The sequence below is a fragment of the Ambystoma mexicanum genome, chromosome 4p, assembly GCF_040938575.1.
Source record: "Ambystoma mexicanum isolate Mex_15411 chromosome 4p, UKY_AmexF1_1, whole genome shotgun sequence".
NCBI classification, from domain to species: Eukaryota; Metazoa; Chordata; class Amphibia; order Caudata; family Ambystomatidae; genus Ambystoma; species Ambystoma mexicanum.
The window spans coordinates 1,222,638,358-1,222,665,771 of NC_090927.1; the positions used below are offsets into that span (position 1 = coordinate 1,222,638,358).

At 48.8% G+C, this 27,414-nt stretch overlaps 1 protein-coding gene across 4 annotated transcripts in view; it reads left to right on the forward strand.

The window, feature by feature from the left end:
- The window catches only part of MAP4K3 (mitogen-activated protein kinase kinase kinase kinase 3), a 2,398,077-nt gene that overhangs the window by 2,169,194 nt on the left and 201,469 nt on the right, over nucleotides 1-27,414 (forward strand). For all 4 annotated transcript variants that reach the window (XM_069606874.1, XM_069606875.1, XM_069606876.1 and 1 more), the window contains one exon: nucleotides 8,727-8,795. In XM_069606874.1, coding sequence (XP_069462975.1) covers nucleotides 8,727-8,795 — 69 coding nt within the window. The remainder of the gene's footprint in view (nucleotides 1-8,726; nucleotides 8,796-27,414) is intronic.

Below are 27,414 nucleotides of genomic sequence, written 5' to 3' on the forward strand. Positions count from 1 at the left end.
AACTGAATCGAACAGTCACTACCCTGCATTATTACATACTGGATGAGCTTGGTTGCCTTAAGGTGATCAGAGTGTTTATTTTCTTCTCCAGCATGGGGTCTTTCATAGATTCACATGAATATTCCAAGTCAGCAGCCTGAGAATCCTCACAAAAAAAAGAGTTTTGCTTTAAAACTGAGAACTACTTATCTCCTCTATAACCAATCACTGTACTTCAGGTCATACTGCCCCTAGCCAATGACACTGGTCCTCCTAAGCTCCACCACCCCTAGTGGCCATCGTCAGATTTTCATAGCACCATTCAGAGTTGCAAGTTCTCTGTTTACTCTTTGAGAATTTTTAGTTTTGCTAGTTTCGATATGCTTTTCTTCCACCCTTTCCTCGTCAACCGCGCACGCTGACTACTGGCAGCAGGCATCCATTGTTGGCGAAGATCAATTAGTTGCAGACGGGCCTAGGCTTGGGCCTACTTCTCACCTTGATGGTATCCAACGAGGGCAAGATAACACTCTTCAGGGCCTGTGAATCCTGTGGCCTAAAGAACGTTTATGTGAAGGATCGGCACCTCATGTGCTTGTATTGTCTATACCCGGACCACTACGAAGACAGATGCATGATCTGACATGCTTTCCCGGCAAAGACCAAGAGAGATGGCTATCGCCGGTTGGTGGCGTGGCTCAAGGAGGAGAAGGCCTCTGGCGCAGCCTTCGGGCACAGTCCTACCTCGTCAAGGACCGTCAGGTCCCATGAGCGTGCTCCCCCATGCGAAAAAGAGGTTGAAATTCTTTGAGGATGCTTCTTCCAAGGGGGTCCAAAAGAAGGCAAAAAAATAACGCATCTGATCCCATGAAGGTTGCTCCCGCTGCTGCAGGATCTGGTTCAAGTCTTCAAAGGATACACCTGCGTGAGGGCTGTCGGTGGCTGCCTCGTCTTCGTCCGCTTCAGTACCAAAGACCCAGTTGACAACACCCTCGTCTACCAGGGCCACAGCCTCGTCAACGGTCACTTCGTTGACCAAGACCTCCACCTCGTCGATGGGCCCTTTGGCATCTACCATTACTTCGGTGACGTAAGGTTTTGGCGGCGACCGTCATTTCTACAGTCATGACGACCACGCAGAGTGTGGCTTTGCCTCCACGACATCCATCTGCTGTACCAACCACGACTCCAATGGCGCATGCACTGATTTCGCAAATTCCAATCACCGCCTCCTTCCTGAAGGACTTGGATAGGGTGAAGTAGTTGCTGCCTCTGTCAGATTTTCTACTGAGACCGTGGGGTGTCTCCGCCGGCTCCACTGGGGTCTCCAAGAAAATCTCACCATGTCTACAGTAGATCGGAGGATGAGCATCTGCCTGACATTTATTACTCAGACCATGAAGGGGTGCCAATGGCCTGTGTCGCAGGAAGGTTTTCACGCCAGGACCCATACCCACTTTATGCTCCTCCAAAAGGTTTCAGCCCTGATCCATCCCCGTTTGCAACCAGGCCAGCACTCCGGTACCTGTTGCTGGACATTCTCGCTGCCCTGCACACTTTAACGGTTGAGATTCACCAGCGGCTGCCTACTGCTCCAGCTCCTGGGCCGGCCCGCAGTCATCCCAGGCCCCCTGCCTAGACTCCCCCCAGGCCAAGTCCTCCCAGGCCACAGCCTAAGCCGAGCATTCCCGGGCCGAAGCGTCTACTGACACCACCCCATAGGCCTATGAGGTGGAGCAGTACACGAGTGAAAGAGGAACCGCCACATGAAGACCCTGGCATGGACACGGATAGCACGACAACTCATACAGACAAGTTTGATAATTGTCCTTGCCGACGGTGAGCCTTTGGGTGCCTACGAGTCCGCCAGAGCTTCGCGTCCGGATGAGATTGGCTTCTTCCATGGTATGATCTCAGGGGCGTCCAAACTTTATGGCCTGGTGCCAGAGGAGAAGAAGGGGGGAATTCTCTTTCAACACTAAGTCCCAGAGAAAGACTGCCATGGCGGTCCCATTGTTGGACGACATCTGGGAGGAAGTATTTGCCCTTTATGAAGATGCCATGGTCCACACCTTCCAAGCAGGGCCACCTGGGGAAGAAGTACAGGGTCCCAGACTCTGCTCCCAGGTGCCTAAGGTCGCAGCCCTCTCCGGACTTGGTGTTGTCGGCCGCCGATAGGAAGTGCTCATCCAATTCTTAGTCCATTTCCATGGTGCCCCTGGACCAGGAGGGCAAGAAGCTGGATGCAGTGGGCAAACGCATTCTCTACACTGCAGCTTCCACCGTCAAGTCCGCCAATGCTATAGCCATCCCGTCACGTTATGACTGGGAGCTTTGGTACAAGCTCGGGCGGATATTGGATTTCCTGGCAGACAAGAAGGCCGATGCCATGGCCCTGTTCAAGGAAGATGAGATGGCATTCCAGCAAGGTGAGGTGGGGTTCGATCACACCACCATGGTGGCGCTGGACATAGCAGACTCCGGGCTATTCCAGATGGGCAGTGGGGTGTCCCTTTGCCAGGTTTGGCTAAAGTCCACCAACCTCCGGGCGGACGTACAGTGCAAGGTCGTGGACATGCCTTTTGATGGGGGCACCTTATTTGGGAAGGAAGTGGAAGATAGGCTCCAGGCTATCAAGATGGATACAGAGATGGCATGCTCTCTGGGTACCCTGTGTTAAGACGGATTCCTGAACTCTGTCCTGGAGGCGCAGAGGTTCAGAAGGCCAGCCTAGTTTCTTGGAACAGGGTAACCTCTGGACAAGCCAGACCAATCAGGGTATCGATCGCGGCGGTCAAGACTAGGTCTCAAGAGGGGTGAGGGTGACTGAAAGCCCGCAATGAGCACACAAAGCAAGGACACTTACAAATTACTCCAAACAGGTGTTATATTAAAAATATATACACATTTATTACAAGGCCTTTTTAACATTTAACCTAGCGAATAATCACGATAAAACTCAAGCAAACCAATACATCACACTCAATACAATATATATACAATAACAAAGAGTCTAACGACAGAGACGCACGAAATGTGCAGACCACCTAGATGGGGAGGAAAACGGGCAGTGCGAATACAAGTTAGACCCAGTCCGCCTTCAGAGGCACCTAACTAGAAGGAAGTCCGAGCCCTACGAAGAGTGGAGCCTTGTGCTCAAAAGTACCTGCACACGCGGGTGCCAATGGGCAAAAGGAAGTCTCTGCGAGGACGTCAGGCAGTTCAGATCGGTGAACAAATGAAGAAGGACAAAGATCCGCGACTCAAGCGCAGCCTCCACTGTGGGCAGAAGCAGAGCGCAAGTGCGGACAAGGCGTGCTGCTTAACACAGCGAAGAGAAAGCTATAGGCTACTGCAGGAGGGCGACCAGTTCCTAGTGATGCTACTCACCGGTCCCTGATGCAGGCAGACCCAGGCTTCTCCGCGTCAGTTTCAGTGCAGGTTCAGATGCGAGCAGGGGACTCTCGGCGTCGTGTAGATTCCGCGGCAGCAGAAGTTGAGTTAAAGATGTCCCAAACGAAGTGAACCCGCACAGATTGTTACCTCAGCAGGGCAACGATGCGGCCGTGTGTATTTCAGCCCAGTGCACACTCTCACTTCAGACCTGGGAACGCCAAGTGAACGAAGCGTGTGAGAGTGACAAGGACTCGTAATACAACACAACCTGACGGCGGTTACAGAGCAAGACTCCTGGGTAGGCTGGTCAGTCTGCTGGATGGCCCAGAGACACTTCCGAAGGCTTATGTGCAGGAGATGGTGAAGATGCCGAGAATAGTTGTTCCCACTATTCCAAGGGTCGAAGTACCAGTACAGGCCTTCTCGTTCGATCCGAGGTAGAAAGGGTTTCACAAAGCGACAGCAGTGCAGAGGAGTAGTCCTTCAGCGGGTCACCAGCGATTCCTCGGTTCAGCCTCGTGGTTGCAGGATACTTGGCTCCTGTATTCCTTTGTACGTGAGAACTCAGGAGATCGACATGGTAGTGGCGTTTCCAGCCCCCTCTTATCCACGGTTCCCTTCGCGCCAAAACGGAGGGGACCCAATGTGAGATCCGCTCATAAAACAATCACACCATCTGTGGACCTCATCACGGACCACAGGGGTCCCAGGCATTCACACCACCCTAGACTCTCTGGCGCCCAGGATGTGTATTGGGACCAGACATCCCAGCCCCCATTCTGGAGGCACACAGAAGCCTGTAGAAGCCCGCAAAAGCATCTGTGTTTCGCAGGAAAGTACATGCCCAAAAAAGGAAGACCCCGGGTCGGCTCGACCTGGGGGAGGTGAAAGGGGCAAGACGGTCATCGGACAGGACAAAGAGCCTCGTGGTCTGGCCATTTTGGGAGCCAGGCCACCATTATGGGCTAAGCGCGAGAAACGCGCTTAAAACGCCAAAAGGAGCTCAAAAACACAAGAAACGATCACTGCCACCAATCCCGTCCGTGATTCACTTGCACCGTTCATTTCAAAGAGAGTATCTAGGGCCTGTAGAAGACTAGAGACCCAAGAGAGCAGTAACTTAGCTTACAGTGCCCTCTTGTGCCATGTTGCACGAAAGCTGCAACATGATAAAGAAACTACGGAAAACAGCGTTTCCCGGTACTGACTGTCTTAAGGGCATGTCAGTTTCCCCGTAAGAATGGAGCGAAAGCCCAGAGGAGAGCGGCAGAAGGCTGCACTTCTCTGGCAAAGTCTAGATCATGGTGAAAACAACAGCAAAAAGTTTAGCGGTTGCCACATGGAAGGAAAATTACCCACAATTAAGAAATCTTTCCTAACACCCTGCAGCAAAGGAGGTCATCTTACTTTTTTTTATCCCCCACGAGGGATGGTCTCCAGGTCCTCCAAGGGATATTCTATCCCCTATCTTCATCCCTCCCACTCTAACACACAGGAGTCCTTCAGGGTCTGCTCCCAGGCCTTTGGCGGCAGGGGCCAGCGTTGTCATCCACAGGCCAGGATTCAGACTCCCAAGCAGGCCTGAACTGTGCATGGACCTGAGCACCCACCTTCACACCCCCAGTGGGAGACCGAAGATCAAACTTTGTCAAGCAGTGGAAGCACATCATCACAGACAAATGGGTGCTGGACATTCTTAAGCAAGGGCTCGTCTTAGAATTTCAACACAGTTGCCCTCTCATTCCTCCTTTGGCACGTCGAGAACCGCACGTGGCTCAACTGTTGCAGGAGGTTCAAGCCATGTTAAGGAAAGGTGTGATAGAGCTGGTCCCTCAGCAACTCTGGGGCTCCGGAGTGTACGCCAGATAGGTTCTGGTTCGAAAGAAGTTAGGTTTGTAGCCAATCCTCAACAAGTACTTAAAGTCCCAAATTTGCAGGATGGTCACATTACAACACGTGCTTGACCAGCTGGAGGAAGGGGTTCTCTAACCACTGTAGACCTTGAGGACGCATACTTGCACATCCCCATTCACCGGAAACATCGGAGGTTCCTGCGTATTTGGTCCAGGGACAGCACTACCAGTTCAAGACACTGCCCTGTAGCCTAAAATCGGCGCCAAGGGTGTTAACAAAGTGTTTGTCACTAGAGGCAGCGCATCTGCATCTGTGCCTCATGGAAGTACACGTCTACCCTTAAATGGATGACTGACGTATCTGCTTCCCCTCTCAAGCAATGGCGAGCCAGCATACAGCAGAGACCATACGCCTTCCGACGGAGCTCGGATTCTCCATCAATTATCCGAAGTCCTGCGTGGAGCCATCACAGAACACTCTGTTTGTGGGTGCCCGTCTCATCACGGTCACATGACTGGCTACCTTCTTAGAGGAGAGGGTGACAGCCATCCTGGGGGAGATGCAGTGCCTGCCGTCGTCGCACTCCACAATAGTTCTCCATCAAGTCGCTGTTGGGCATGATGTCCTCCTGCACCCACCTCGTTCTGTTTTGCAGGCTCCAGATGAGGCCTCACCAAGAGTTTCTCGATGCAAGGTGGCGGCAGGTCAAGGGTTATTGGATGGACAAGATTACCCTCACTCAGGCGTTCCGGCAAGCACTACGATGGTGGGGAATGCACCCACATCTCACGCAAGGAGCCCCCTTTCGAAACCCACCGTTCCAGGCCACAGTCACCAGGGAGGCTTACCTGGAAGGGTGGGGAGGCCCACACCGGACAGTCCCACTCCAGAGGCCTCTGGTTCACCGGAAGAGAAATACCTCCACTTAAACGTCCTGGAGCTCCAGGCAGTTTTCTGAGCCCGCAGATGGTTCCAACCTCAGCTGAGGGGGAAGGTGGTGCGGATCTTCACAGAAACCACCACCACCATGTTCTACATCCAGAAGCAGGGCAGAACTCGCCCTGCTGCACTCTCCCTGGAATCCTAGTCCCTGTGGCACTGGGCCATTCTTCAGGACATGTTCCTCGTCCCCTTTCACCTGGTGGGCACCAAGGGTTGCCAGTGATAGGGTCCAAAACAAAAGGATCAAATGCCTTTTGATCGACAGTCAAAGGATCGAAAAAAGGGTCACTTTTTTTTGTTTTTATTTTTATGGTGGGGTTCCCCCCCATCCCCCGTTTTCTTTATTAAATACATTTTTTTACCAACCCAAACTAAAAAATATATATAAATAAATGTAAACAAAATTCGACCCTTTTTTTTTCGATCGTTTTGCATTTGAGCAAAAGGTCATTCGAGCCTTTTTTTTCCGATCGTTTGACTGGACACCGGCACCAAGAACACCATTGCAGACCACTCGGCCGGAAGCTGCAGTCCTGCCACGAGTGGGAACTTAATTGGGTGCAATTATCCCTTCTCTTCCGTAAGTGGGGCCGACCCCAGATCGACCTCTTCGTGACGACGGCCAAGTCCAAGGGCCAGAGCTTCGCCAGCAGGTATTCTTGGCCGAGGAGCCTGGGGGATTTCTTCTCATTCCTGTGGGATGAGCTCTCCCTGTACGCCTTCCTACCAGTTGCACTCCTGCAACATATGATCAACACACTCAGATATTGCCATTTCAAGGTGATCCTCATTGCTCCAGCGCAGCCACAGCAGATTTGGTAACGGGACCTGCTCTGTCTGTCAGTGGCTCCCTCCACCCGGCTGCCTCCACTTCTCGACCTTCTCTCCAGAGAAAACAGAACAATACTGCACCACGACCCAGCGTCACTGAGCCTGACGGCCTGGCTCCTGTAGTCCTAGAGTTTGGGCATTATTCCCTGCTGCTGGATTGCAAGAAGATCCTGACCAAAGCCTGCGCTTCCTCTATGCTGTCTTGTTAGGGCCATAAACGGAAACGATTCAAAGTGTGGTGCTCTTCCCCTACCTGCTTTCTCTGTTCAAAGCTGGCCTGGCTCACGTCTTTATCAAGGCGCATCTAGCTGCCATATCCTGGTACACCCGGACGCCTGCTCGCACAGGCTCGTCAAGGCCTCTTCAGTACTTTTGTCACCAGTGAAGGCTCCTGCTCCAGCTTGGGAGCTCAACGTGGTTTTGACAAAGCTCATGAGGCCTCCGTTCGAACTGATGCATCCGGCCCCTCTGAAGTTTCTCTCATGGAAGGTTGCTTTCCTTGTAGCCATCACTTTGGCCAGGCATGTCTAGGAGATCCAGACCCTCTCCTGCAAGCAGCTGTACTTCCCCTTCCACGCTACAAGGGTGGTTCTGCAGACCCACCACAACTTTATGCTGAAGGTTCCCTCAAGAGTTCCATCTCAACGAGCCTTTGGTTCTGCCAGTTTTCTTTCCAAACCCTTCTAAGCCTACAGATGTTTTATGTTACACGCACAAAGAATTTTCAGAAGACTTCCAACTGTTTGTCAATTTTGGACCTATGGGACACGCAGAGACCCTGTCTAAGGCTTCCATATCCAGGTGGCTCTCTGGCTGCATCATTGTCAAATGCACTAACATGACATCATCTGGCCAACAGATCTCCTCCTGACCGGCCAAGAGCCCATTCCACCAGAGCCATCGCAGCTATGACTGCATTTCTCTCTGGTGTTCCATGCTCAACATCTGCTGGACTGCTACGTGGAGGTCCATCCACACCTTCACAAGATACTACTACTTCAACGGGGATTCGAGGGAAGGGAAGATTCCTGGGTCGGCCAAACTGTGCTATGCAACCTGTTTTCTTGTGGCAAGTCTGTTGAGCATTGCAACCTCCTGTGGTTGTGTACTGCTGTGTAATCTTACTCATGGGCATGTGAATCCATTCAAGACTCCATGCTTGAGTAGGGACACGTTACTTAACTAACTCCTGTTCTCCAGAATGGATCTTGCATGGATTCACATGCAAACCCTCCCTCCTCCTCCTCCTCTGTGGCTCTTCTTGGTTCATAGTGCCACTTTATGTGCTCTACCAAATCTGAAGCTGCCCACCAGGGGCAGAGCTTAGGATGAGTGTCATTGGCTAGGAGTGGTTTGACTTGAATACAGTAGTTGGTTATAGATGAGACAAGCAACTTTCAGTTTTAAAGCGAAACTGCTTTCTTTTTACAGAGGATTCCTAGCCTGACGGGCAATATTTATGAGCATGTGAATCCATGCAAGACCCATGCTGGAGAACAGGAGTTACAGGTAAGGGTAAGTATATTTCGTGCTGGGTTGAATAAAGGAATAGAACAAATAGCTCATTTTTTTGATTTAGAAATGGTTTTTAAGCAGTTATTCAGTGCTGATAGTTTTAAAGACAATACCTATGAGGGAGAACTAGGATTACAATTAACTTTGCATTGTAAGTTAATAATGTTTTTTTACTCAACATTTAAGTTGTTTCTTTTTTTATTCTCTAGACACCCCTCAGACAAATGTTATACACGTCACACAGCTTGAAAGAGACACTATACTAGTCTGCTTGGATCGTAAGTGACTTTTTATTACCTGTGTTTTAAGTGTCGTCTTGATTTCTGGTTCTCCTCATCTCTGAATTTATTATAGTAAATGACTTTACTTCTATGCATCCTTATTCTGTGTCTTGACAATCCCCCTCTAGGTCTAGTTCTTCATCAGGGTCTGTAGCACTCAAGTTGTGCCCTTTTAATTTCTTCCTTAGCTATCTTTAGTCCTAGTTCCTCCTTGCATCCTCCCACAGATTCCCCATCTGGCTGTTCTTGGAAAACTCAACAGGTTGTGTACTGCTGTTCGACGAACACCTTCCTCGGCTCTGTCGGCACCGACATATATAATATGCAATATATTACACTTTGCCAAAAAAGTATATGGGGCCTGCTGAATTTTTTGGGAAAGTTGGGTGAGGTTTCGTGGAGGGGGGACAGAGTTATAGAGTGGGTCCCAATTATTTATTTTTCCCATAGGCTGAATGGCAAAAACTTTGCGCACGCCTACAGGTCAAACGGCTGGATGGATTTTAACCAGATTTGAGGCAGGAGCGGGGGGCTTGGTTCCAAAAGCGTGCTTTTGTGTGTTTGGTGGAAATCCGACCAGTACTTTTGTTGCAAAGAACTGAAATGTACGTCTCCAAAAATTAGTGATATCTGGCTCCGCTCCGCTGACCCATTTCCCTGTTCGGTCCGCGGAAAAAAGTCTTATTGGCTTGCAGTACGCCGTGATGTCGGCGAACATTGGACACGGCCGGTGGTTGGCTGGAGGGAAGAGTGCTGTGCATCAACATTTTTGGGAAACACCGCCATTGTGTATTGGAGGACAGTTCGGTGCCGGAAGGGCTTGGAAAATATACTTTACGCCATGTGATGGTGGGAAGAAGGGACACAGGGTGGGGGAGTGACAAGTGGTTCATCTGATAGATCTCATTAGGTGGAAGAAGACAGTGGTGTGCCTGCAGTATCCGTCCGTATTCCGGCAATTTGCAGGTCTCGCCACAGGCCTTGTGTGGTGAATGCAGACAGCCTGCGTTACAGCACGATAGCTGGTGTGGCGACCTCTTTCCGTGGTCACTGATGGCAGATCAATGGCAGAAGGGGAGTGCATTGCACATGACATGAACATTTTAACATACAGTGTACTATGGTGTGTTGCGTGTGGTAAGGCCGTAGCCCCTTCGATGCATGGGGTGGAGGCCTTGCACCGATAACTATGTGCCCTGGTTGCAAGTAGGTTTCACATTGTTGCCTTGTGTGTGTGGTTTGTCAACATTGCATACACTGTTGGTTCCATTGGTGTGGGGTTTGTTAGCACATCCTACAGTGTGTAGTTCATGGCTGGACCTTATGAAGTGAACAGTTCTGCAGTGGGTGCAGTGTTGAAGTACTGTGTGCATAGAAGTGGATAGGGTTGAACTGCATATTTTATCGGCTTGGATACTGGCCATTGCACGGAGTGCTGACTACTGCACTGCACCATGAAGTATTGGTTTTGTGCACTTAATAGAGTGCTAGGAGTAGGACCATGGTTGTGAAGATTTTGTGGTTGGGTTGGCAGTTATACAATGCTATGTGAATAGAAGTGGGTAGGGGTGCCGGACACTGTGGTATGTTTCTGGATTCTGGTAACTGTTACATGTGTGCATGCATTGCTGTATTATGGTGCGGGGGTTGGGTAGAAATGTCACTGCCTATGGTACGTTTGTGGATTGTAGTACCTGGCTACATGTTCGCCTGCATGGCTCTGTTATGTTGTGCTGGGTGTGGGCAAGGCCTACACTCTTGGGTGCATGGCCTAAGGCCATGCACCCAGGACTTGACGATAGCCACCACAACATAATGCAGCCATGCAGGTTTAACTCTGCATCTCTCCAATGGTGGTGACCTTTAAAGAATGGTTGTGGAGGACAATTTAGACTTGGTAGAACACAACCGAAGTGAGGTAATATGCGTACATTACCATATGGTGTAGGTCATTGCATGTGTTGCGCATTAGGGAGCCACATGTGAGCATTTGCGTGCGCTATGTTTTGCCCCTTATATGACCCTTGCTGTAGGAAGTGCTTTAAGATATTGCGTCATGAAAGGAAGTCCTCACCATCACACATTTAAAATATGGACAATGTACACAGCCACCCACATATCGTTCACCACACCCAACGCAAAGTCATGCAGCCATGCATGCAAACATGTAGCCAGGGTGAAAATTGGCAGGCTCAGTTGCAGATGGGGAGTGCATTGCACATGACCTGAGCATTTAAACATAGGGTGTACTACAGTGTGTTGTGAGGCCCTGGCGTCTTGGATGCATGGCTGGAGCCATTGCACCGACAACTATGTGGCCTGTTTGCAAGTAGGTTTGACATTGTTGCGTTCTGTGTGTGGTTTGTGAACATTGCATACATTGTTGGTTCCATGGGTGTGGTGTTTGTTAGCACATCCTACAGTTTTTAGTCCATGGCTGGATCTTATGACGTGAACACTCCCGCAGTTTGTCCTCTGAGTGCTGTGTTGAAATACTTTGTGTAGGGAAGTGGATAGGGTTGAACTGGATATTTTATGTGCATGGGTAGTGGGCATTGTGCAGATTACGGACTACTGTACTGCACTTTGAAGTATTGGTTCTTTGCACTTACTGGAGTGCTGGGAGGAAAACAAATATTGCTACCTCTACTTAGTGTTGATGGGTGCCACTCTGGGTGAATCTGGATGCTGAAAGTGTGGATACTTTTGGAGAACTTTTAACTGGAGGTGGTTTCATATCATACGAGACGTGTACTCTGATTGTGTAACGGTACATATGGAGTGCTGTACAGAAATGATAGTGTTCGATGCAGAGGTCTTGGATGTGATTACTGCATGCCTGTGTGACTATTTGATGGTACCGAATGAGGGAGTTCTGCAAAAACAATACTGGAAAGGCAAGGATGACTGTCCCTGCTTTACTGGGGCGCAGCCCTCGTTGTAGTTGGGAAAGCGCACGTGTCACATTCTGCCCTTCTCAGCATGGTGGGCATGGAAATGGAACTGTGGGGGATTATCCAATCAGGTGTCGAGGGTGTGCTGAACAGGTATTTTTCCCAATACGCTGTGTAGTGAGGTTGGCAGAGATGGAGAGACACAGAGTTCTGATCGTGGGTGATGCCTTTGTGCAAGATCTGCACAGGTATGTTGTGCAAAAAGGTATTGCTGTTAATTTTGAGTTGGAAGGAGTGGAAGCTTTCTGGGGCACTCGGTTTCGGAGGAATGGTAGACTTTTGCAGATGTGTGGCCTCTGTCGGTACTGTTGTTGTCGTTGTGCATTATGGAGCTGAACGTTTGGGGTACATGTCGTGTGGACGTTTGCTCCATTATCTAAAGAAGTTGATGAAAGCAGTGATGCTGATTTTTCCCACTGCAAAGGTGGTTTTCTCAAGCATACCACCAAGAGGAGCATGGAACCATGCTGGTGTAATTTGTCCCCAGCCAGAGGTTGGAAGGTGTGTCATAAACATGAGGCATGTGTCACTTGCCACCGACTAGGACATAATGAGTAAAATTTGCACTGGTTCCATGCAAATGGCATTTCTTTGACCACCGTTGGCAATGCTGTGTTGTTTTACACTGTGCAAGAAGTGTTGAAGAGAATTCTGTGAAAATGTAAGGAGGAAAAGAAAACAGAAACTGAGACAAAGAGCAAGAGCAAACAAGGTTCTGTGCAAGCACATAAAAAGAGAAAAAAGGCTATTTTCAGAGCCACCACTACAGACGAAATACCCTACCCTGGTCGAAATGCGTTTTCCCCACTCCTTTTTTTTTTTTTTTTTTTTTTTTTTTTTTTTTTAAGATTTGAAGAAATGGCAGGGGCGGCTCACATGGTCGGGCAGAAGCATGAAACTGTCTCAGACACCAATGAAAGTGGTCCACAGTTGTAAATGGATATTAATTACTTTAGTCACAGACTGTTTGAATAGTAGCCAAGGGGGGGGCTTTGTGTTAAAGTGTAAGTAAATTGTGATATTTAAAGAATATTTATTCAGCAACAATATTCAAAATTACTAACTGCTCAATGGTCAAAATCTAACTTCATAGTGAAGTAACTCATCAAACTGGCCCACATTTGCCAAACAGGTGGCACGTTTTAAATGGCCCACACTACCATTTTGCATTTTTGATACATGCATTGTCCTATATGCCAGTCCGAGCCTGGCGGCTCATCCATAATGGCGGGAGGGGCCCCCTCACCCATTATGGAGGAGTTAAGGAGCCAGCCCAGTGAAACTATAACCACTCACTCAGCTGCTTTTTCCGGCTGAGGGAGTGCTCCTGAGCTGGCTGAACTGTCAAAGGGAAACAATATTTCCCTTTTACAAGTTCAGTTCAGTGCCACAGCTGCACATGCTCACTGGCCATGCAAGGATGGGATGTTTTGCTTTGCCAGCATTGCATAGCTCATTGGAAATGCTGGCTGGGGCACTGCATGTCTGTATGTGCGAGGGGGAGCTCCTGCACCTCCTCGCACATACAGAGCAGCCTGGAGCAGGGCGTTTCAGCACCCACATGCAGGTCAATGCAGAAGGTATGTTTATGTTCATTTTTATTTATTTAAACATGTGTATGGATGCGTATATACTTGTGTTCTGAGTGAGTGTATGGCGATGGATGCTCGTGTGAATGATAGTGATTGCTGTATGAATGTGGTGTGTGTGTGTTAGTTTGTTTTGGTCCTTTGAGCTGATTTTGGCAAGTGGTGGATAGAGGTGGGGGGGGGGTTGTACAACACAGGCATTTTAAAAATGCCTAAATGCCTTTGTTGCACTATCCACCTATCAAAATCAGCTCTCCTTCTGAGGCGCTGTGGAGCCCAGGAAACAGATAGTATTTTTTTTACTGGATTTCTATCATAGATGTCCAGTCAAAAATACCATGCTTTCCCCCTTGGCACCCCAATGCCTTGCATACACACATAATCATGTTGATTTTGTTAGGCCCAGTGGGGGACAGGGATGGTATTTTTTTACTGGACATCTATTATAGATGTCCAGTAAAAAATGTCATACCTGTCCCCTGGCCCCCCAGCACCAAATGCAAACTGTTTGGCTATTTACCCATTTCTTTTTTAAAGTATGCTCTACAATGCAACATGTTAACCCATTATTTAAAACTAAAATCACAGGGGAAAACCCCCCAATCCTCCCTTGATTGGTTCAGGCTCCCTCACTGCGCTCAGTCTCTTAGGCATTTTTGGGGGAAATAATTATGCCAGTCCAATTCACTTCAAAGATTCACCAGCTGCCACTGGCCCTCGTACTGTGTTGGGAACGGGATGGGGGAGCCCAGGGACTGTGGTGGGAGCAGGATGGGCAGGAACCATGGGATAGTGGTGGGAGCAGGGTGGGGAAAGCCCATGGTGTGTGATGGGGTGGGGTGAGCCCAGGGACTAGGTAGGAGTGGGGAGCCCAGGGACTATACTGGGAGTAGGGTGTGGTGACAGTACGCAATAGTGGTGACAGACTGGGAGGACAGCTCAGCAGCAACGTGCTCACCTTGGAAGCAAGACGACACGAAGCAACACAGGTTTGATCCCCGGGTCCACGCTTAGAAACCTCTGGGTATTAAGCGCATTATAAATAACCTATCATATCATATCATACATACTGTCCATTTGGCATTTTTGGTTTTTTTTGCTCCGGGAGTTTTGACCTGGATGTCATCTTTCATGTCATGGGTGTTAGTCTTAGCAGGCCACAGTGGTGGCGCGAGTTATGGTTGCTTACCTTAGCGAATTTCTGGGGGTTTTCAGTTTAACTGTAACCGTAATATGGATTGGTTGGTATTACTACAGAGTAACTGCAATGTCCATTTAAAAAACTTTTTGCACAGAATTTGATAGGTTTTTCTTAGGGCAACTGAACCTTAACGTCCCTTTAACAATGTTTTTTCACTGAATAAATATATTTCTGAGGCTTGTGGAATCTGCTTGGATCACATGCTGTGCATAGCCCAACATCTAGTGGAAGCTGCAGAGTATTACAGTTGTTGTTTTCGAAACTCGAAAAGGGACGTCGACCGGGCGTGCCAGTAATACTATCCCTAGTGTGACGTCCAGTGTACCCATGATCTCTCACTTGTCGAGGTCCCTCAGATTGTTTTTCCCCCATGCTAGACGGACGCGTATAGCAGAGTTCCTTTGGCAAATTAGCCGTTGACTTTGTTAATTAAGATAGTTTCTCTTTCTATCCTTTCTTCGACTTCGTAATACCACGCCGAAGAATCAGAAAGAAGACTACTGTCTGAGCACCCAAACAGTAGGGAGAGAGGGGGGAGGCCATTGTTAGGCCATTTGTAGAATGCATATTCTCCCCTTCCTACACTTTGCTTGCCCAGCTGCCATCACCTTTACCCAGTATTATTGAGAACACCCCATTTAAGTTTTGCCCTAAGTGCAATCGTAAGTTCCCCTGGGTAGACAAACATTTTGTTTGAAACTTGTGTCTCCCGAGAGATCACGTTGAGACGTCTTGTCGAGCCTGTAGGCTCGTCAAGCCGAAGACGTTGAAGGACCGTTCCACTAAGCGTTGGGCCCACCACTCCAGGCAACTCGAGGCCATGTAGGTGGAGGGAGCCTTCAGCGATGGCAGCGACGCCGCACGTTCGGACGTTAAGGGCACCGGAGTAGCTGTAGCTACCCAAGCGCAAACCCACGACCCTGTAGGACAGGCCAGAGGCCATGCTGTGGGTACTGCACCCGACGGCAGTAGCGCTCCAAGTACATACACCACAAAACACACAACCCCCAGTCGGCACTCGACAGATGAGTCGAGTACTCGACAACGCTCGGCACCCCGTGAACGGTCCACTGAATCCCGGTCCTCTGGGCAATCTCGTTCCAGATCGCCGCATGACAAGACAAAGACGTCGAAAGACAGTAAAAAGTCGAAAGACGGAAAGGGTGCCTTGAGAAAAACAACATCCGAGGGTCATTCGTCCGCAGACAAGACCTCGGACCCCACACCCGAAATTCGACGTTCTTCAACAAGCAAGACGTCGGGCCCCAAAAAGTCAGTCTCACACTCCTCTGGGACCCGGCGGGGGGGAGAAACACCTTAAGACGCACTCTAAAACCTCTCATACAGAAGACATTCTATCCAAAGGGAGACCTAAAGACTCTAGGCCTAAGCCTATCCCACCCACTAATGAAGACATGGGTCTTCCCGACTCCGAAGTTGTAATTCCAAGCTCGAAAGCTTGGTCCACAGAGGACATCGACAGGGTTATGCGTAGGATGTCCTTTATTGGGAATTTATTTGAAAAGAATCCTACCCAGCTTCTAAGCCTTCAGACCACCCCACCCACCTCAGCCCCTTCAAGCTCCCGACCCCCTGTCTCTCAACCCCCTTCTAAGAGGGTTCGTACTGATGTCCCAACTCAGGGCAGAGTTTTAGATCTGTATGACCCTGAAGTCCATCCAGAAGAAGAACAGGAAGATCTTGTGTTTATTGATACATCTGATCCTCAATTTATGGATCAGGACTTGGATGAATTCTGTGATGGGGACGATGAAGACCCAGACCACGAGGCAAACATTTACTCCTTGGATTCACCCATTAATCAGGATCCTCCAGTAGTAGACTCCCCTATAGACGACCAACCCCTACTCAACGAAATTCTACCTAAAGCGGCGGAACACTTCCGCATAGATAGCCAAGAGGTGGTAGAAGACAGAGACTTTGCTGAGCAAATGTTGGGAGATAAAAAAAACAGTAGGACAATTTATTCCAATACTAAAGTCTGTACAACGCAGAATCCAACCTTCCTTGGAGGCACCCAACCTCACACGGGCTGTTAACACACATGTGGAAAAAAATTTCAGACCTGCACCTTCTGACCCCCTTTACATAAAAGGCCAGTTAAAACCGGTTTCCCTGGTGGTTACCACCAGACGGAAAAGAGCAGGCACTCCCAATGCTTCCTCCAAGGCTCCTCCGGACAAGGAGAGCAAAAAGATTTATGCAATGGGCAGGAAAGTAGCCTCTTCTGCAGCCTACCCGACTCACATTGCAAATAATGCTCCACTTCTGCCACGTTTCAACTGCCACAAGTGGGATGAAGTTTCTGCATTACTTTCTTCCGCACCTGAGCCACTCGAGTCCAAATTAGCCCAGGTGGCAGCAGACGGTAGAGCGGTGTCTACCTGTCTCCTAAAGTCAAACTTTCACGCAGCGGACAATGCAGGCAGAATCATCACAGAGGGCACTAGCATTAAAAGACATGCATGGCTTCACCAATCAGGGTTCAGGCCAGAAACAGAGGCCACCTTAATTAATATGCCGGTGGGAAAATATGTGGCAAGGCAGTAGAAGACGCACTAAAAACTGCTAAAGACGAATACGAAACCCTTAAATCTTTGGTCCAGCTCACAAACAAACCCACGGGACAGAGAGGTAACGGCAATTTTCGCCGTTTTTGGGGACAGAATTCTCAGAGGGGATCTGGATACAACCAGGGCCAGGGTTCCTATGACAACAACCAAGGACAATCCTTTCAAGGCTATCCCCGAGGACAACAAAGAGGTTGTGGTACTCTGGGCAGAGGCCAAGCTCGAGGTGGCACGCCACCTCAGAGCAAGTGACATTCCGCTCCAAGTACCCTCCCATGCATCTCCAGTAAGAGGACAAATTTCCATCTTCACCCACACATGGGAGGGTATTACCTCAGATAGATGGGTGCTGTCAACGGTAGCAGGGGGCTACTGTGTAGAACGTCTTCAAAGACCTCGCAATCACCCCTCCCGCTTGCATGTATATTCCTGACCTGATTCTGAGTGAGTATACAAAGTTTGGTGGGATTCAACCATGAGGGGGCAAAATTAGAGGGGGGGGATCCCAAAATAATGTAAAGGCTTACAAATGAGTTGCCATTTGACGAATCTACAATTAATTTGGCAAACTGATAATAGATCTAGATAAACATGTTTTTGCGAAGTTTGGTGGGATTCTGTCAAGAGGGAGCAAAATTAGAGGGCGGGTCCCAAAATATTGTAAAGGCTTATAAATGTGATGCCATGTGACAAATCTACACAAAGGTTTGCAAAAAGATTATAGATCTAGATATAAATATTTTCATAAAGTCTATATGGATTTTGTCAAGTGGGGGCTAGGTTATATGACTATTTTATGTGCATACATTCAACACTTTTGAAAAAATAAAACATGTGGATTTCCAGCAAACTTGTGGAAGGAGCATTGGCAAGGATCTAAAAGCATGGTTTTGCAAATGTGTCCGTGTTTTATTTTTGAACAAGTGTCATAATGTAGGTACAAAAAATAGTGATATACCTTTTTGGTGACTGAGGTATAGCCGGTAGCCATGGGCAGTGGCCAGATTGACCGGGTCATGATCGGGACAATCTGGCTACTGGCCATGACCACGAGGGACATGGGGTTAAAGTGTCCATGTCCACCTGGGACCGGCTTTGTGGTAAAGTTGTTTGAAATTGGGATAGGTTTGAAAGGGAAGAAAAATGTGCTCGTATTAATATGGTCATAGGGTTTTCTCTTCGCCTTCTGCAGGCTGCCATGGAAAGCGAAGAGGGGCCCTGTATGGAACCCCACCTTCCCTTTTTTGGCACCCCGGGTTCCCGTTTTGGGAACCTAGGGTGCTAATGGCCTTCATCCCTCATTACAGGAGCTGGAATCTGGGGATAATGGTCCGGAGACCTCATTATCCACCCTCGCTTCGCTTAGGCTGATAAGTTGGGCTGCTGGGCCGGTATCCACCTTTCCAGTTTCTGGAACGGGGGAGATGAACATCACAATATTTCCATTAGCATAACATAAAATGCAAATGGAAATGTTGGAAAATCTTATTGAGTCTTTGTACTTTACTGAGAAATGCAAAGTAGATGGAGTCTATACGTTTAGTTCTATTTTTTAACTGTGATCAGTGGTTCCTAAAGGAACATTTCTTTAGTTGTTTTTGGATGTTTTTTTTTTTTTGTCAGGAGAGCTAAGAATGAAAGGTGGGGAGGGAAATGAGGCAAGAGGCACCAAACACTAATATGGAGGGGCAGGTAGACTGGGGAACACGTTGCGTGTGTGTTATTTCTAAGATAGGGGGCAGTGTTTCTTATGCTCCTTGATTACAGCAGTGGTGGTGGCTCTTGGGGAGGAGGGATGGCAATAGCTGATGCCATTTTAAGATAAATAGCAGTTTTACTAAAAGTATGTACTGTTTACTAGATTGATAATGCCTAACGAGTAGAAATAGGTGTTGGAGCTTTGCAAAGGAAATTTTGAAGTTGCAAGTTCCTAGATCAGTAGAAAATGCCGTTCATGATCAGATCCGTGCTTCGCAGACAGTTCGGAAGTGCGGATGAGTTCTCGGACACGTCGTCGTGCTGCGGCCCAGCGTATGGTCATGTGGCACTGTCCGGAAGGTCCGCAATTAAGTCAGATGTTCATAGACATCTACGGATGCAAAACTAGTTGAAATAGTTGCAAAAAGTGTATAGAAGTGTTAAAAATGATTCTAAAAACTGGGAAATGGCAGAGTTTTAAGGCGACACTGTAAATTGGACACATATTGTTATATTTGCTAAGTATAATATTAGTAGGTTGTAGGAAAATAGCATTCACTGGTAAAAGCCCATGAAATTCACTGAACAAACTCTGTTAAAGGGACGTTATTGTTAAGTTGCACTAATAAAAACCTATGAAATTCAGTAAAAAAAGTTGTTAAAAGGACGTTATTGTTACAAGTAAAATCGAAAACCCCCTGAAATTCGCCCGTTATGGTAAGCTAAGCAACCAAAACTCACGCCACCACCATGCACTTCTAAGATTAACACCCAGGACATCAAAGATGCCATCACAAATATTGATGACATCACTGATGACATCACATGTGCATTTACTTTTCATACAAGGGATTGTGTAAGTAATGTTGGCAAAAAAGTATCAGGGATTATCGGGAGATGTGTAATAAACTACATACTTCATTACGCAATGTAGTGTTGTAAAGACCATTCCATTGCAGTGTTCTTTCTAGTACAGGAACCTACTCATACAGAAATGTAGGTATTCGCAGCAGCATTCACCACAGAGGTGCATAATTTGTAATTTTCCAAAGTTATATAATAAAACGGTGAATGCTTCTGTATCAGACTTTTTGATACTGTGAAACTTGTACTAAGTAGCTAATAATGCATCACTTGCTACATATTTCTACTAATACACACAAAACATAGACTACAATGCATACAAATATGGGGCTTATATATATGAAGAGCAAAGTAAGCAAACAAGAGGCAGTATCATTAGCAACTGTGTATAATCTACATGATTGTATTCAGGCCTGCTTCTTCCCCTATATATGTACTTCATAAAATGCAATTAAATTCTAAGGAAAGTGGTATAAGAACATGTGAGAATAGCAATAGCTATAAATATGATACTTTTTGAAAGTTAAGTTTCTGACTGTCAATAAATAAAACCACCTGGCCTAGATATGGCAGTGAACAAAAAAGAAGGGGCTAGACATGTGATGTCATCAATATTTGTGTTGTCATCTTTGATGTCCTGGGTGTTACTCTTAACAGTGCACGGTGGTGGCGCGAGTTATGGTCCTTAGCTTACCATAGCTAAAGCCATCCTTTAGTTTCTCCTCTCTGGGAAGATGCTTTTGGCGGTTTATCTCATTTGGGAGAAAGGCACAGCCCCCACAACTCAGGCGAGGCAGAGGCATTTCTTGCACTCCGGAAGGTAAGGGGGGGCCTCTAGGGGACAGCAGATTACAGCAGCGGCTGGGCTGACACCGGCCTCAAAGCTGCTTGGAGTTCTCCATCCATTATTTCCTGCTTGGATGGAGGATTAGGGTACATGCACAACAATGGCGGGAGATAAGCTCTGACGCCTGGGCAATGCAGATCATCCAATAGGGGTTCTTACTACCCTTCTTGTGAAGGCCCCCAGACATACCCCCAGCTCCCATACAACTGGATCAGGAGCTCAAGGAAGAACCGCAAGCCCTGTTGTAAAAGGGTGCTGTGGAAGAGGTACCTCCCAAAAAGAGAGGGTCAGGCTGTTATTCCTGGTATTTCCTGGTACTCAAGAATTTTTGACCTTGGGGCCTTGAACAAGTTCCTGAGGAAGGACAAGCTTGAAATGGTGACGCTACGAGAAATTGCCCAGGCCCTGCAGTCCCAGGACTGGCTCATGTCAGTAGATCTGCAGGATGCATATATCCATGTGCCCATCCATCAGAGGCGAAAAAGATACCTCAGATTCCTCATAGGGCACAGGCACTACCAATTCAAGGTGCACCCCTTTGGGTTGACCTCCGCTCCACGGGTCTTCACCAAGCTGATGACAGTAGTGGTGGCGCATCTCCGGAGATCCGGCGCTCATGTGTTTCCATACCAGGACGACTAGTTGATCCAGGGGAAGTTGTCTGAGCAGGTTTCGTCTCACCTCGGAGACACCTGCTTGCTGCTACACAGGCTGGGCTTCTCCCTGAACCTTCTGAATTCACAGACAACACCAGTCAAAAGGCTCCAGTTCATCAGAGCAGTCATGGACACTGGCGAGGGGGAAAGCTTTTACCCCTACCCCCGAGAAGAGTCACCAGTGTGCAACAGATGATCAAACTATTCGAGAGCCACACTATTTTACTGGTGGCCTTCTTCCTCCGCCTCTTAGGCCTCATGGCTTCCTGCATTTTTCTAGTGCCAGAGGTCCGGTTGTGCATGTGATCTCTGCAATGGCTGCTGAGGGGGTCAGTGGTCCCAGTATTTTGGCACCCTGAAATACGTTCTCAGGGTGTCGAGGTTGATGCCCAATGATCTCACTTAGTGGGCCAGCAGAGACAACATGATGGCGGTTGAACCTTTTTGGTCCAAGTGGCCCCAGGTCCGGGTGGTCACCGACATGTCCCTGAAAGGTTGGAGAGCTCACTGCAACGATCTGCAGTTGAGCAGCCCTTGGTCCACAATGGAGAGATGGGGGTATATGAAAAGGCTGGAGCTGAGAGCGATCAGGCTAGCCCTGAAAACATTTGTACCTTCTCTCAAGGGGAAACTGTTGGGGAGACTTATCGTTTTTATGCTTCATCCCCTCTCCTAGTGAGACCCCCAGCACTTTTTTGCTTTTGCTGAATTCCGGACCTTTTTCTTTCCATCTTGAATGAGTGGAGCCTTTTTCCACTCATTCATTCTTGTGTGCTCTGTCTTTTGGAGATGTCTTCTTTATATTCTTCCTGTGCTATAGAGCCTGTCTGCTCCATAGCTCTTAAAGGCATCTTTGTTTATACTACTGCAGCACACAGCGCCTTATGGGCAGCGTTGCTGGAGACCCTTAGGGTCCTCCTTTAAGATTCTTTTTCTATATCTTCGAATAACTACAGTTCTCAGGGATAGAGAGATACTTAGTATTTCTCCCAAAATTTTATAGTCTGAGAGATTGACACACACCACCTTCAGTGGAGTGCCAATGGGATACCTATTATGTCCCTTCTCTTTGCTCCTGTGACTTTTTAGTCAGAGAGAGAGGGGGAGACACGGAGAGACACGGAGAGACACGGAGACAAGTAGAGACACACAGGCGGGAACCTTTGGGTGTCCCAGTCTAGGCTCCAGAGTGTTTGGGAAGGCAGGAAATGGGGAAAGAGCCACTGACCTGTCCTTTGTCTGCCAGAGTGCCTGAATAGGACCAGCTCCCACAGGGGGTCTGCCTTACCTGATTGGAGAGCCAAACACCCCTTTCTGTAAAAAGCTGAGCAAGATTGCAGAGGAGTGTATGCTGGAACTGTATATAAGGTGAAGCTTCTGGAGTGAAAAGGAAGTCGACCACTGGAAGCTGAAGTAACCAAAGAAGACGACGTCCAGAGACGCCTGCAGCCCCTTTGCAACACCGTGAAGCAACCACTGCTGTCATGACCCCGTTTTCTGTGCGACAGAGGTTCTCCAAAGAGGACTCCTCTTTCCCTTTGGCTGGAGGGAACAACCAGTGCCAAGACTCTTTCCCTTTGGCTGGTGGGAACAACCAGTGCCAAGACTAACTTTGAATAGAGCCATCTCCCGAGGTCCCAGGAGTTTCCAGAACTGCAGAAACCTCATACCAGGATACCTGCTACCCATTCCGAGTGCAATGTCGTGGAAAGGCTGAATCCGTCCAAACCTTTTCCAAAACCGTAAGGGCACTCCAGAGATCCTATCCAACTCATCCAAACTCCCTCATCATTGTGTGGGACTGCAGGAAGCGAAGGAAGATTGACAGGGTGATCGGTGTCCTTTGGTGCTCTAGAAAAGGCGCCAAAACTGCAGAGTGACCCAATAAGTTGCTGAAAGTTGTGCCCCAGGACCTCCTTCGAGACTGCTGCTGAGAGATCCCATCCATTGTGCTGCCTTCAGTCATCAGTCCAAGGAATCCGAAGGTCGGGTCCAGAGCTGCAACATCGCAGAGCATCCAGCACAAACATTTTCTTCTAACCTAAGGTACAGTCGGGAAAAAGTTATTGCTTACTTGATTCCAAGAAGTCGCTCCAGAGCATTGGAGTGCATCTAGAGGTGTCCAGGGTCACACCCTCTTACCTCCGACTCAAGCCGCTGCTTGTGTCCCTTCATCGAATCCTTAACCGGTCTCCCTTCTTAGTGGTTTAATTGCTGCTTCTATAACACTAGAGACTTGAAGAAATCCACAGGAACTCTTCGTATTCTGCTGCTTGTAAAGACTTTGAGCCCTCTGCGAACTGACTTTGCCTAGGGTTGCATTTTGGGACTACTCGGCGAAGAAACCCTCTCTAGAACCTCGAACCAAGCTAATGTTAAACTAACTAACCATTTTTCTCCCTTTAAGTGACTTTACTATATGTGTTTGCAGAGCAAATGTATTCTCGTATAAACTGTTAAAATCTGCAGGTGCGCGTAATAACCGATAATGCGACAACATTGTCTTTTCCCTTTCTAACATTGCTACAAATGTCACTGCGAACAAACACAAAAGTGAAAGTGCCCTTTGAAGTGTATTCTCAAGTATTCCGAAGTGTTCTAGTGTAAAGGTCTAAAGTATTTAAAGTGATTCTGGTGTGTGCATATATAATTTTATATAAATTATACGTGCAAGAGTTTTGTTGGTGTGCATGTCTAAGGTTCAGTGTACTTACCTACAGCTCACATCTTCCTCTTAAAATATGCCTGACTGCTCTGCCACTCTACCAAGGTCCTGAGTTGGAGATCTACAAACCACTGGGATCGCTTACTAAATTGTTGCTACAAGTAGGACTTTAGGAAAACTCCACTAACGGAAATGGGTCCTGATTATGACGGTCAATACAGTGACCATGCGTACTCCTAAGTTCCGTCCCCTTTCCTCCAACCTCTACAGGCATCCCTCGCGAGGGACGGGAATAGAACCTTTTTTCCATCAGAAAAAGACATTTCACCATTTAATTTAATGGGGTGCAGACTTGGGAGCATGGGCTCCCTTAACCCCGCCCACCGGTGCCACACCCCAGTCCTTTTCTGCGCCGACTGCAACGGACCGCTCCACCAGCACTCCTGGGTGAGGCCTACCCTTGTAATTCCACGCGCTCTTCCCCGGTTATTTAACTTAGTTTTTTTCTTTTCTCCATACATAATTGGGAACACAGTCCACCAGTGCCCTGGCTCAGTCCCCGGCACATGTGGACCCGACACGCTTTAGCAGGTGCCAGTCGTGTGACAGTTCCTTCCCTACAGCAGATCCCCACGCACTCAGTCTCCAATGCCTTGGTGAGGACCACGGCTGGGACGGATGCTCCGTGTGCGACTCTCACGCCCAGGTCGCTTAAGCAATGATTGGAGCATTGGAGGGAACTATTTAACAGGACTCCTCAGAACATCAAGGACTGGAAGACACAGAAGTTAGGTGCGTTATTCTCCAAGGCACCCTTCAGAGGCGACTCCTTCCTGGGGAAGCCATCTGGAGGGAGGGACTAGTCTGGCCCTCGCACCGGCGCACGGAGCACTGAGGCTCATGCAGCTACCGGCCTCACAGCCGAGGGGTCCGAAAGCCCTACCGGTCGTGCAGCCGAGGGGGCCTGTCAGCTGTACTACCACCGAGACTAGTCCCGAGGGGCATCACCCTGATACTGGGTCTTTACCCAAGGAGGCGCCTTCACGCAGAGCCAGCACTGCCAGCCGGCAGGCCCGGGGCGCACTGCCTACCTGATGTTTACCTGAGGCACAGGGCGGGGCAGAGCTGGTGCAGTTGGGCATGCAGGCTGAGCCCGGGAACAGGCTGGCTACAGTTCCACGTGCCCAGAGTGCAGACAAAATGGCAGCAGTTGGAGACAAAATGGCAGCCACTCCAGAGCAGCAAAGGCGGGAAGCCTTGAAGGTAGGTGCGGAGGCCCGCCAGCCCACAGAGCAGCAAAGGAGAAGTTTTGCTCCTAGGACAGACTGGGTACCACTGACCCCCGTCACCTGATCCACGTCTTATCCCAACATCTCGGGGTCCAGGTACAGCGATGCCCCGTACGGGCAAGTGATGGGGAGGCAGCTGGCATATTCACCTGCTCCCCCAAATGGTCTTGCTGCTCGGGGCATCATTAAGGACATGTTGCCGTCGGCGCAACCCATGCCAGCACAGCTTATGGCTCCTCCTCCGACCACAGCAGCCCAGTACTGAGGCTCCACCAACCCCAGTGCAGGTCCAGACCCCCACCACGAAGGACCCCGCAAGGCAACTGGCGCAACCCATCCGGTGACAGAGTACCAGCAGTGCACTGACAACGAGGAAGAGAAGGATGCTCCCTCATCAGCAAAAGCCTTCATGACAGGATTGCTGGCCTGTCGGAATAGCTACAGAAGGAGCACACAGATCTCTTAGCTTTACACTGTGGCCCGTTGGACATCTATTGCATATATGCCCCACTTCTCTATAGCAACTTGTGAGCCAACTTCAACTAGCAGGCTCCCCTGCCCTCATTACCTTGTCCTTCCTCTCTTGTCCCGATACATGGCTAACGCATCCAAGCTGTCATGATTCGATGTTTCAGTCCCTTTTGTACTACTTGGTCCATAAGACACTGTAACATTCCCTCCAAAGTACGTCCAACATGGCTGACGCTAGTGCATCACTACCGCTCAGTGTTTCCAGGAGTTCGCCAGTTCCTTAAAGGGGACAAGCCCCCGCGGCGCTGCGCGTCTCAACACTTACTTTTCGAACTTCGGCAAGTGTGGTCGTAATTTCCCTTGTGCTTAGTACCTCTTCCTTCCTGGTTTTGTTCTAGCCCCTCTTCTCTCCCTTAGCTTCTTCAAGCGCTTCTCCTTTCTGAGGCTTTGCCGCCCGTAGTGCTTATCCCTTACCGGCTTGTACGTGTCCTGGTTCCTTCCTTGCTTCCCACCTCCTGAAAGTCTGAGGAGTCTTCCTCTTCCTTCCTGGAGTTGAACGCATACTTACCTCGGTTGGACTTCACCTGCACGCTGGCGATGGAGGACACACAACCGTGCCTCTACAAGCCCCAAGCCGCCCGGAAAAAGGAAAAACCCCAGACCAAGACATCCAAAGATAAACGGGTGAGATTGCAGGTGAAGTGTGACAAAAGCCTTCTCTGCCTAGCAGCACAGCTGACATCCCAACGTAGAATGCAACCCTAATCAGCCCTGTCTTATACACGCACATGGCTTGCCGTATGGCCCTATTTCCAGGGACCCTCACACTCCCATCTCACTGAGAATGTTTGAGGCCCCCCTGCCACTGCCCAACATATCGGCAGAGTGTTGTACACACACACAGCCCAGCAGAAGTGTTCTGTGACCTTCCCTAGATGCATGCACTAACGTGTGATTCATACTGAGCCTCAGCACGGCTCGCTCTTTGTTTGCTTCCTCTTTGCAACACCACTTTACCTAGTACCAGCGCATATAGTTATATACACCTTCGTGTTTACTACACAAGCATTTCCCACGGTCCGGGCTTCGTTGCTCAGCCGTCGCCATGGCTACAGGTACTACCTACTGAATGCGCATGCGCGCACTAGAGCCACACTTCATCTACACATGCGCGCTGGCCATACAGTCACACAGCTCCATTTTGAGTCAGCTTCTCGGGCTGACAGCACTCCGCAGCGACACACAGAGCCTCCGGCTCGCATCACATGTCAGGTGAGTGAGCTCCCAGTCCATCGAGAAATGCAGAACTGGCTTCCTCCCCTCCCCGCATTTTGCACACTTCCTGTTGCTAATCCTCTAACCTCGATCCCACCTTTCTCCTGCCGTTCCCCTTTCTGTCACTCCATAACTACAGGGCTACAATCAGAGACCTGCCCTGCTTGATATTGCACATGCCATTACTGCAGCCGAGGAAGACACTAGCAGCAGACTAGACCCAGATTGCTGCTCCTGCTGTCCACAAAGAAAGATAAAGAAAAAAGAAAAATACTTTGCGTGGTATTCCTTCACTGCTCTACGTAAAGGTCAGTCTAAGGGCCAAAGGGCCAGTAACCCGTCACCTGTTTTTATCTAAACCTTTAAAAAGGTCTTTTACCTTCCCATCGCTTATTTAGCTATGCTCAACCAACGCTCTTGTTACTGAGCGCACATATGTCCTTTACTTGTCTTTAGGGAGACCTGCATATACGTGGCCCCAGAAGAAGGTTGTGACTTATTAAAACCGAATCGTCA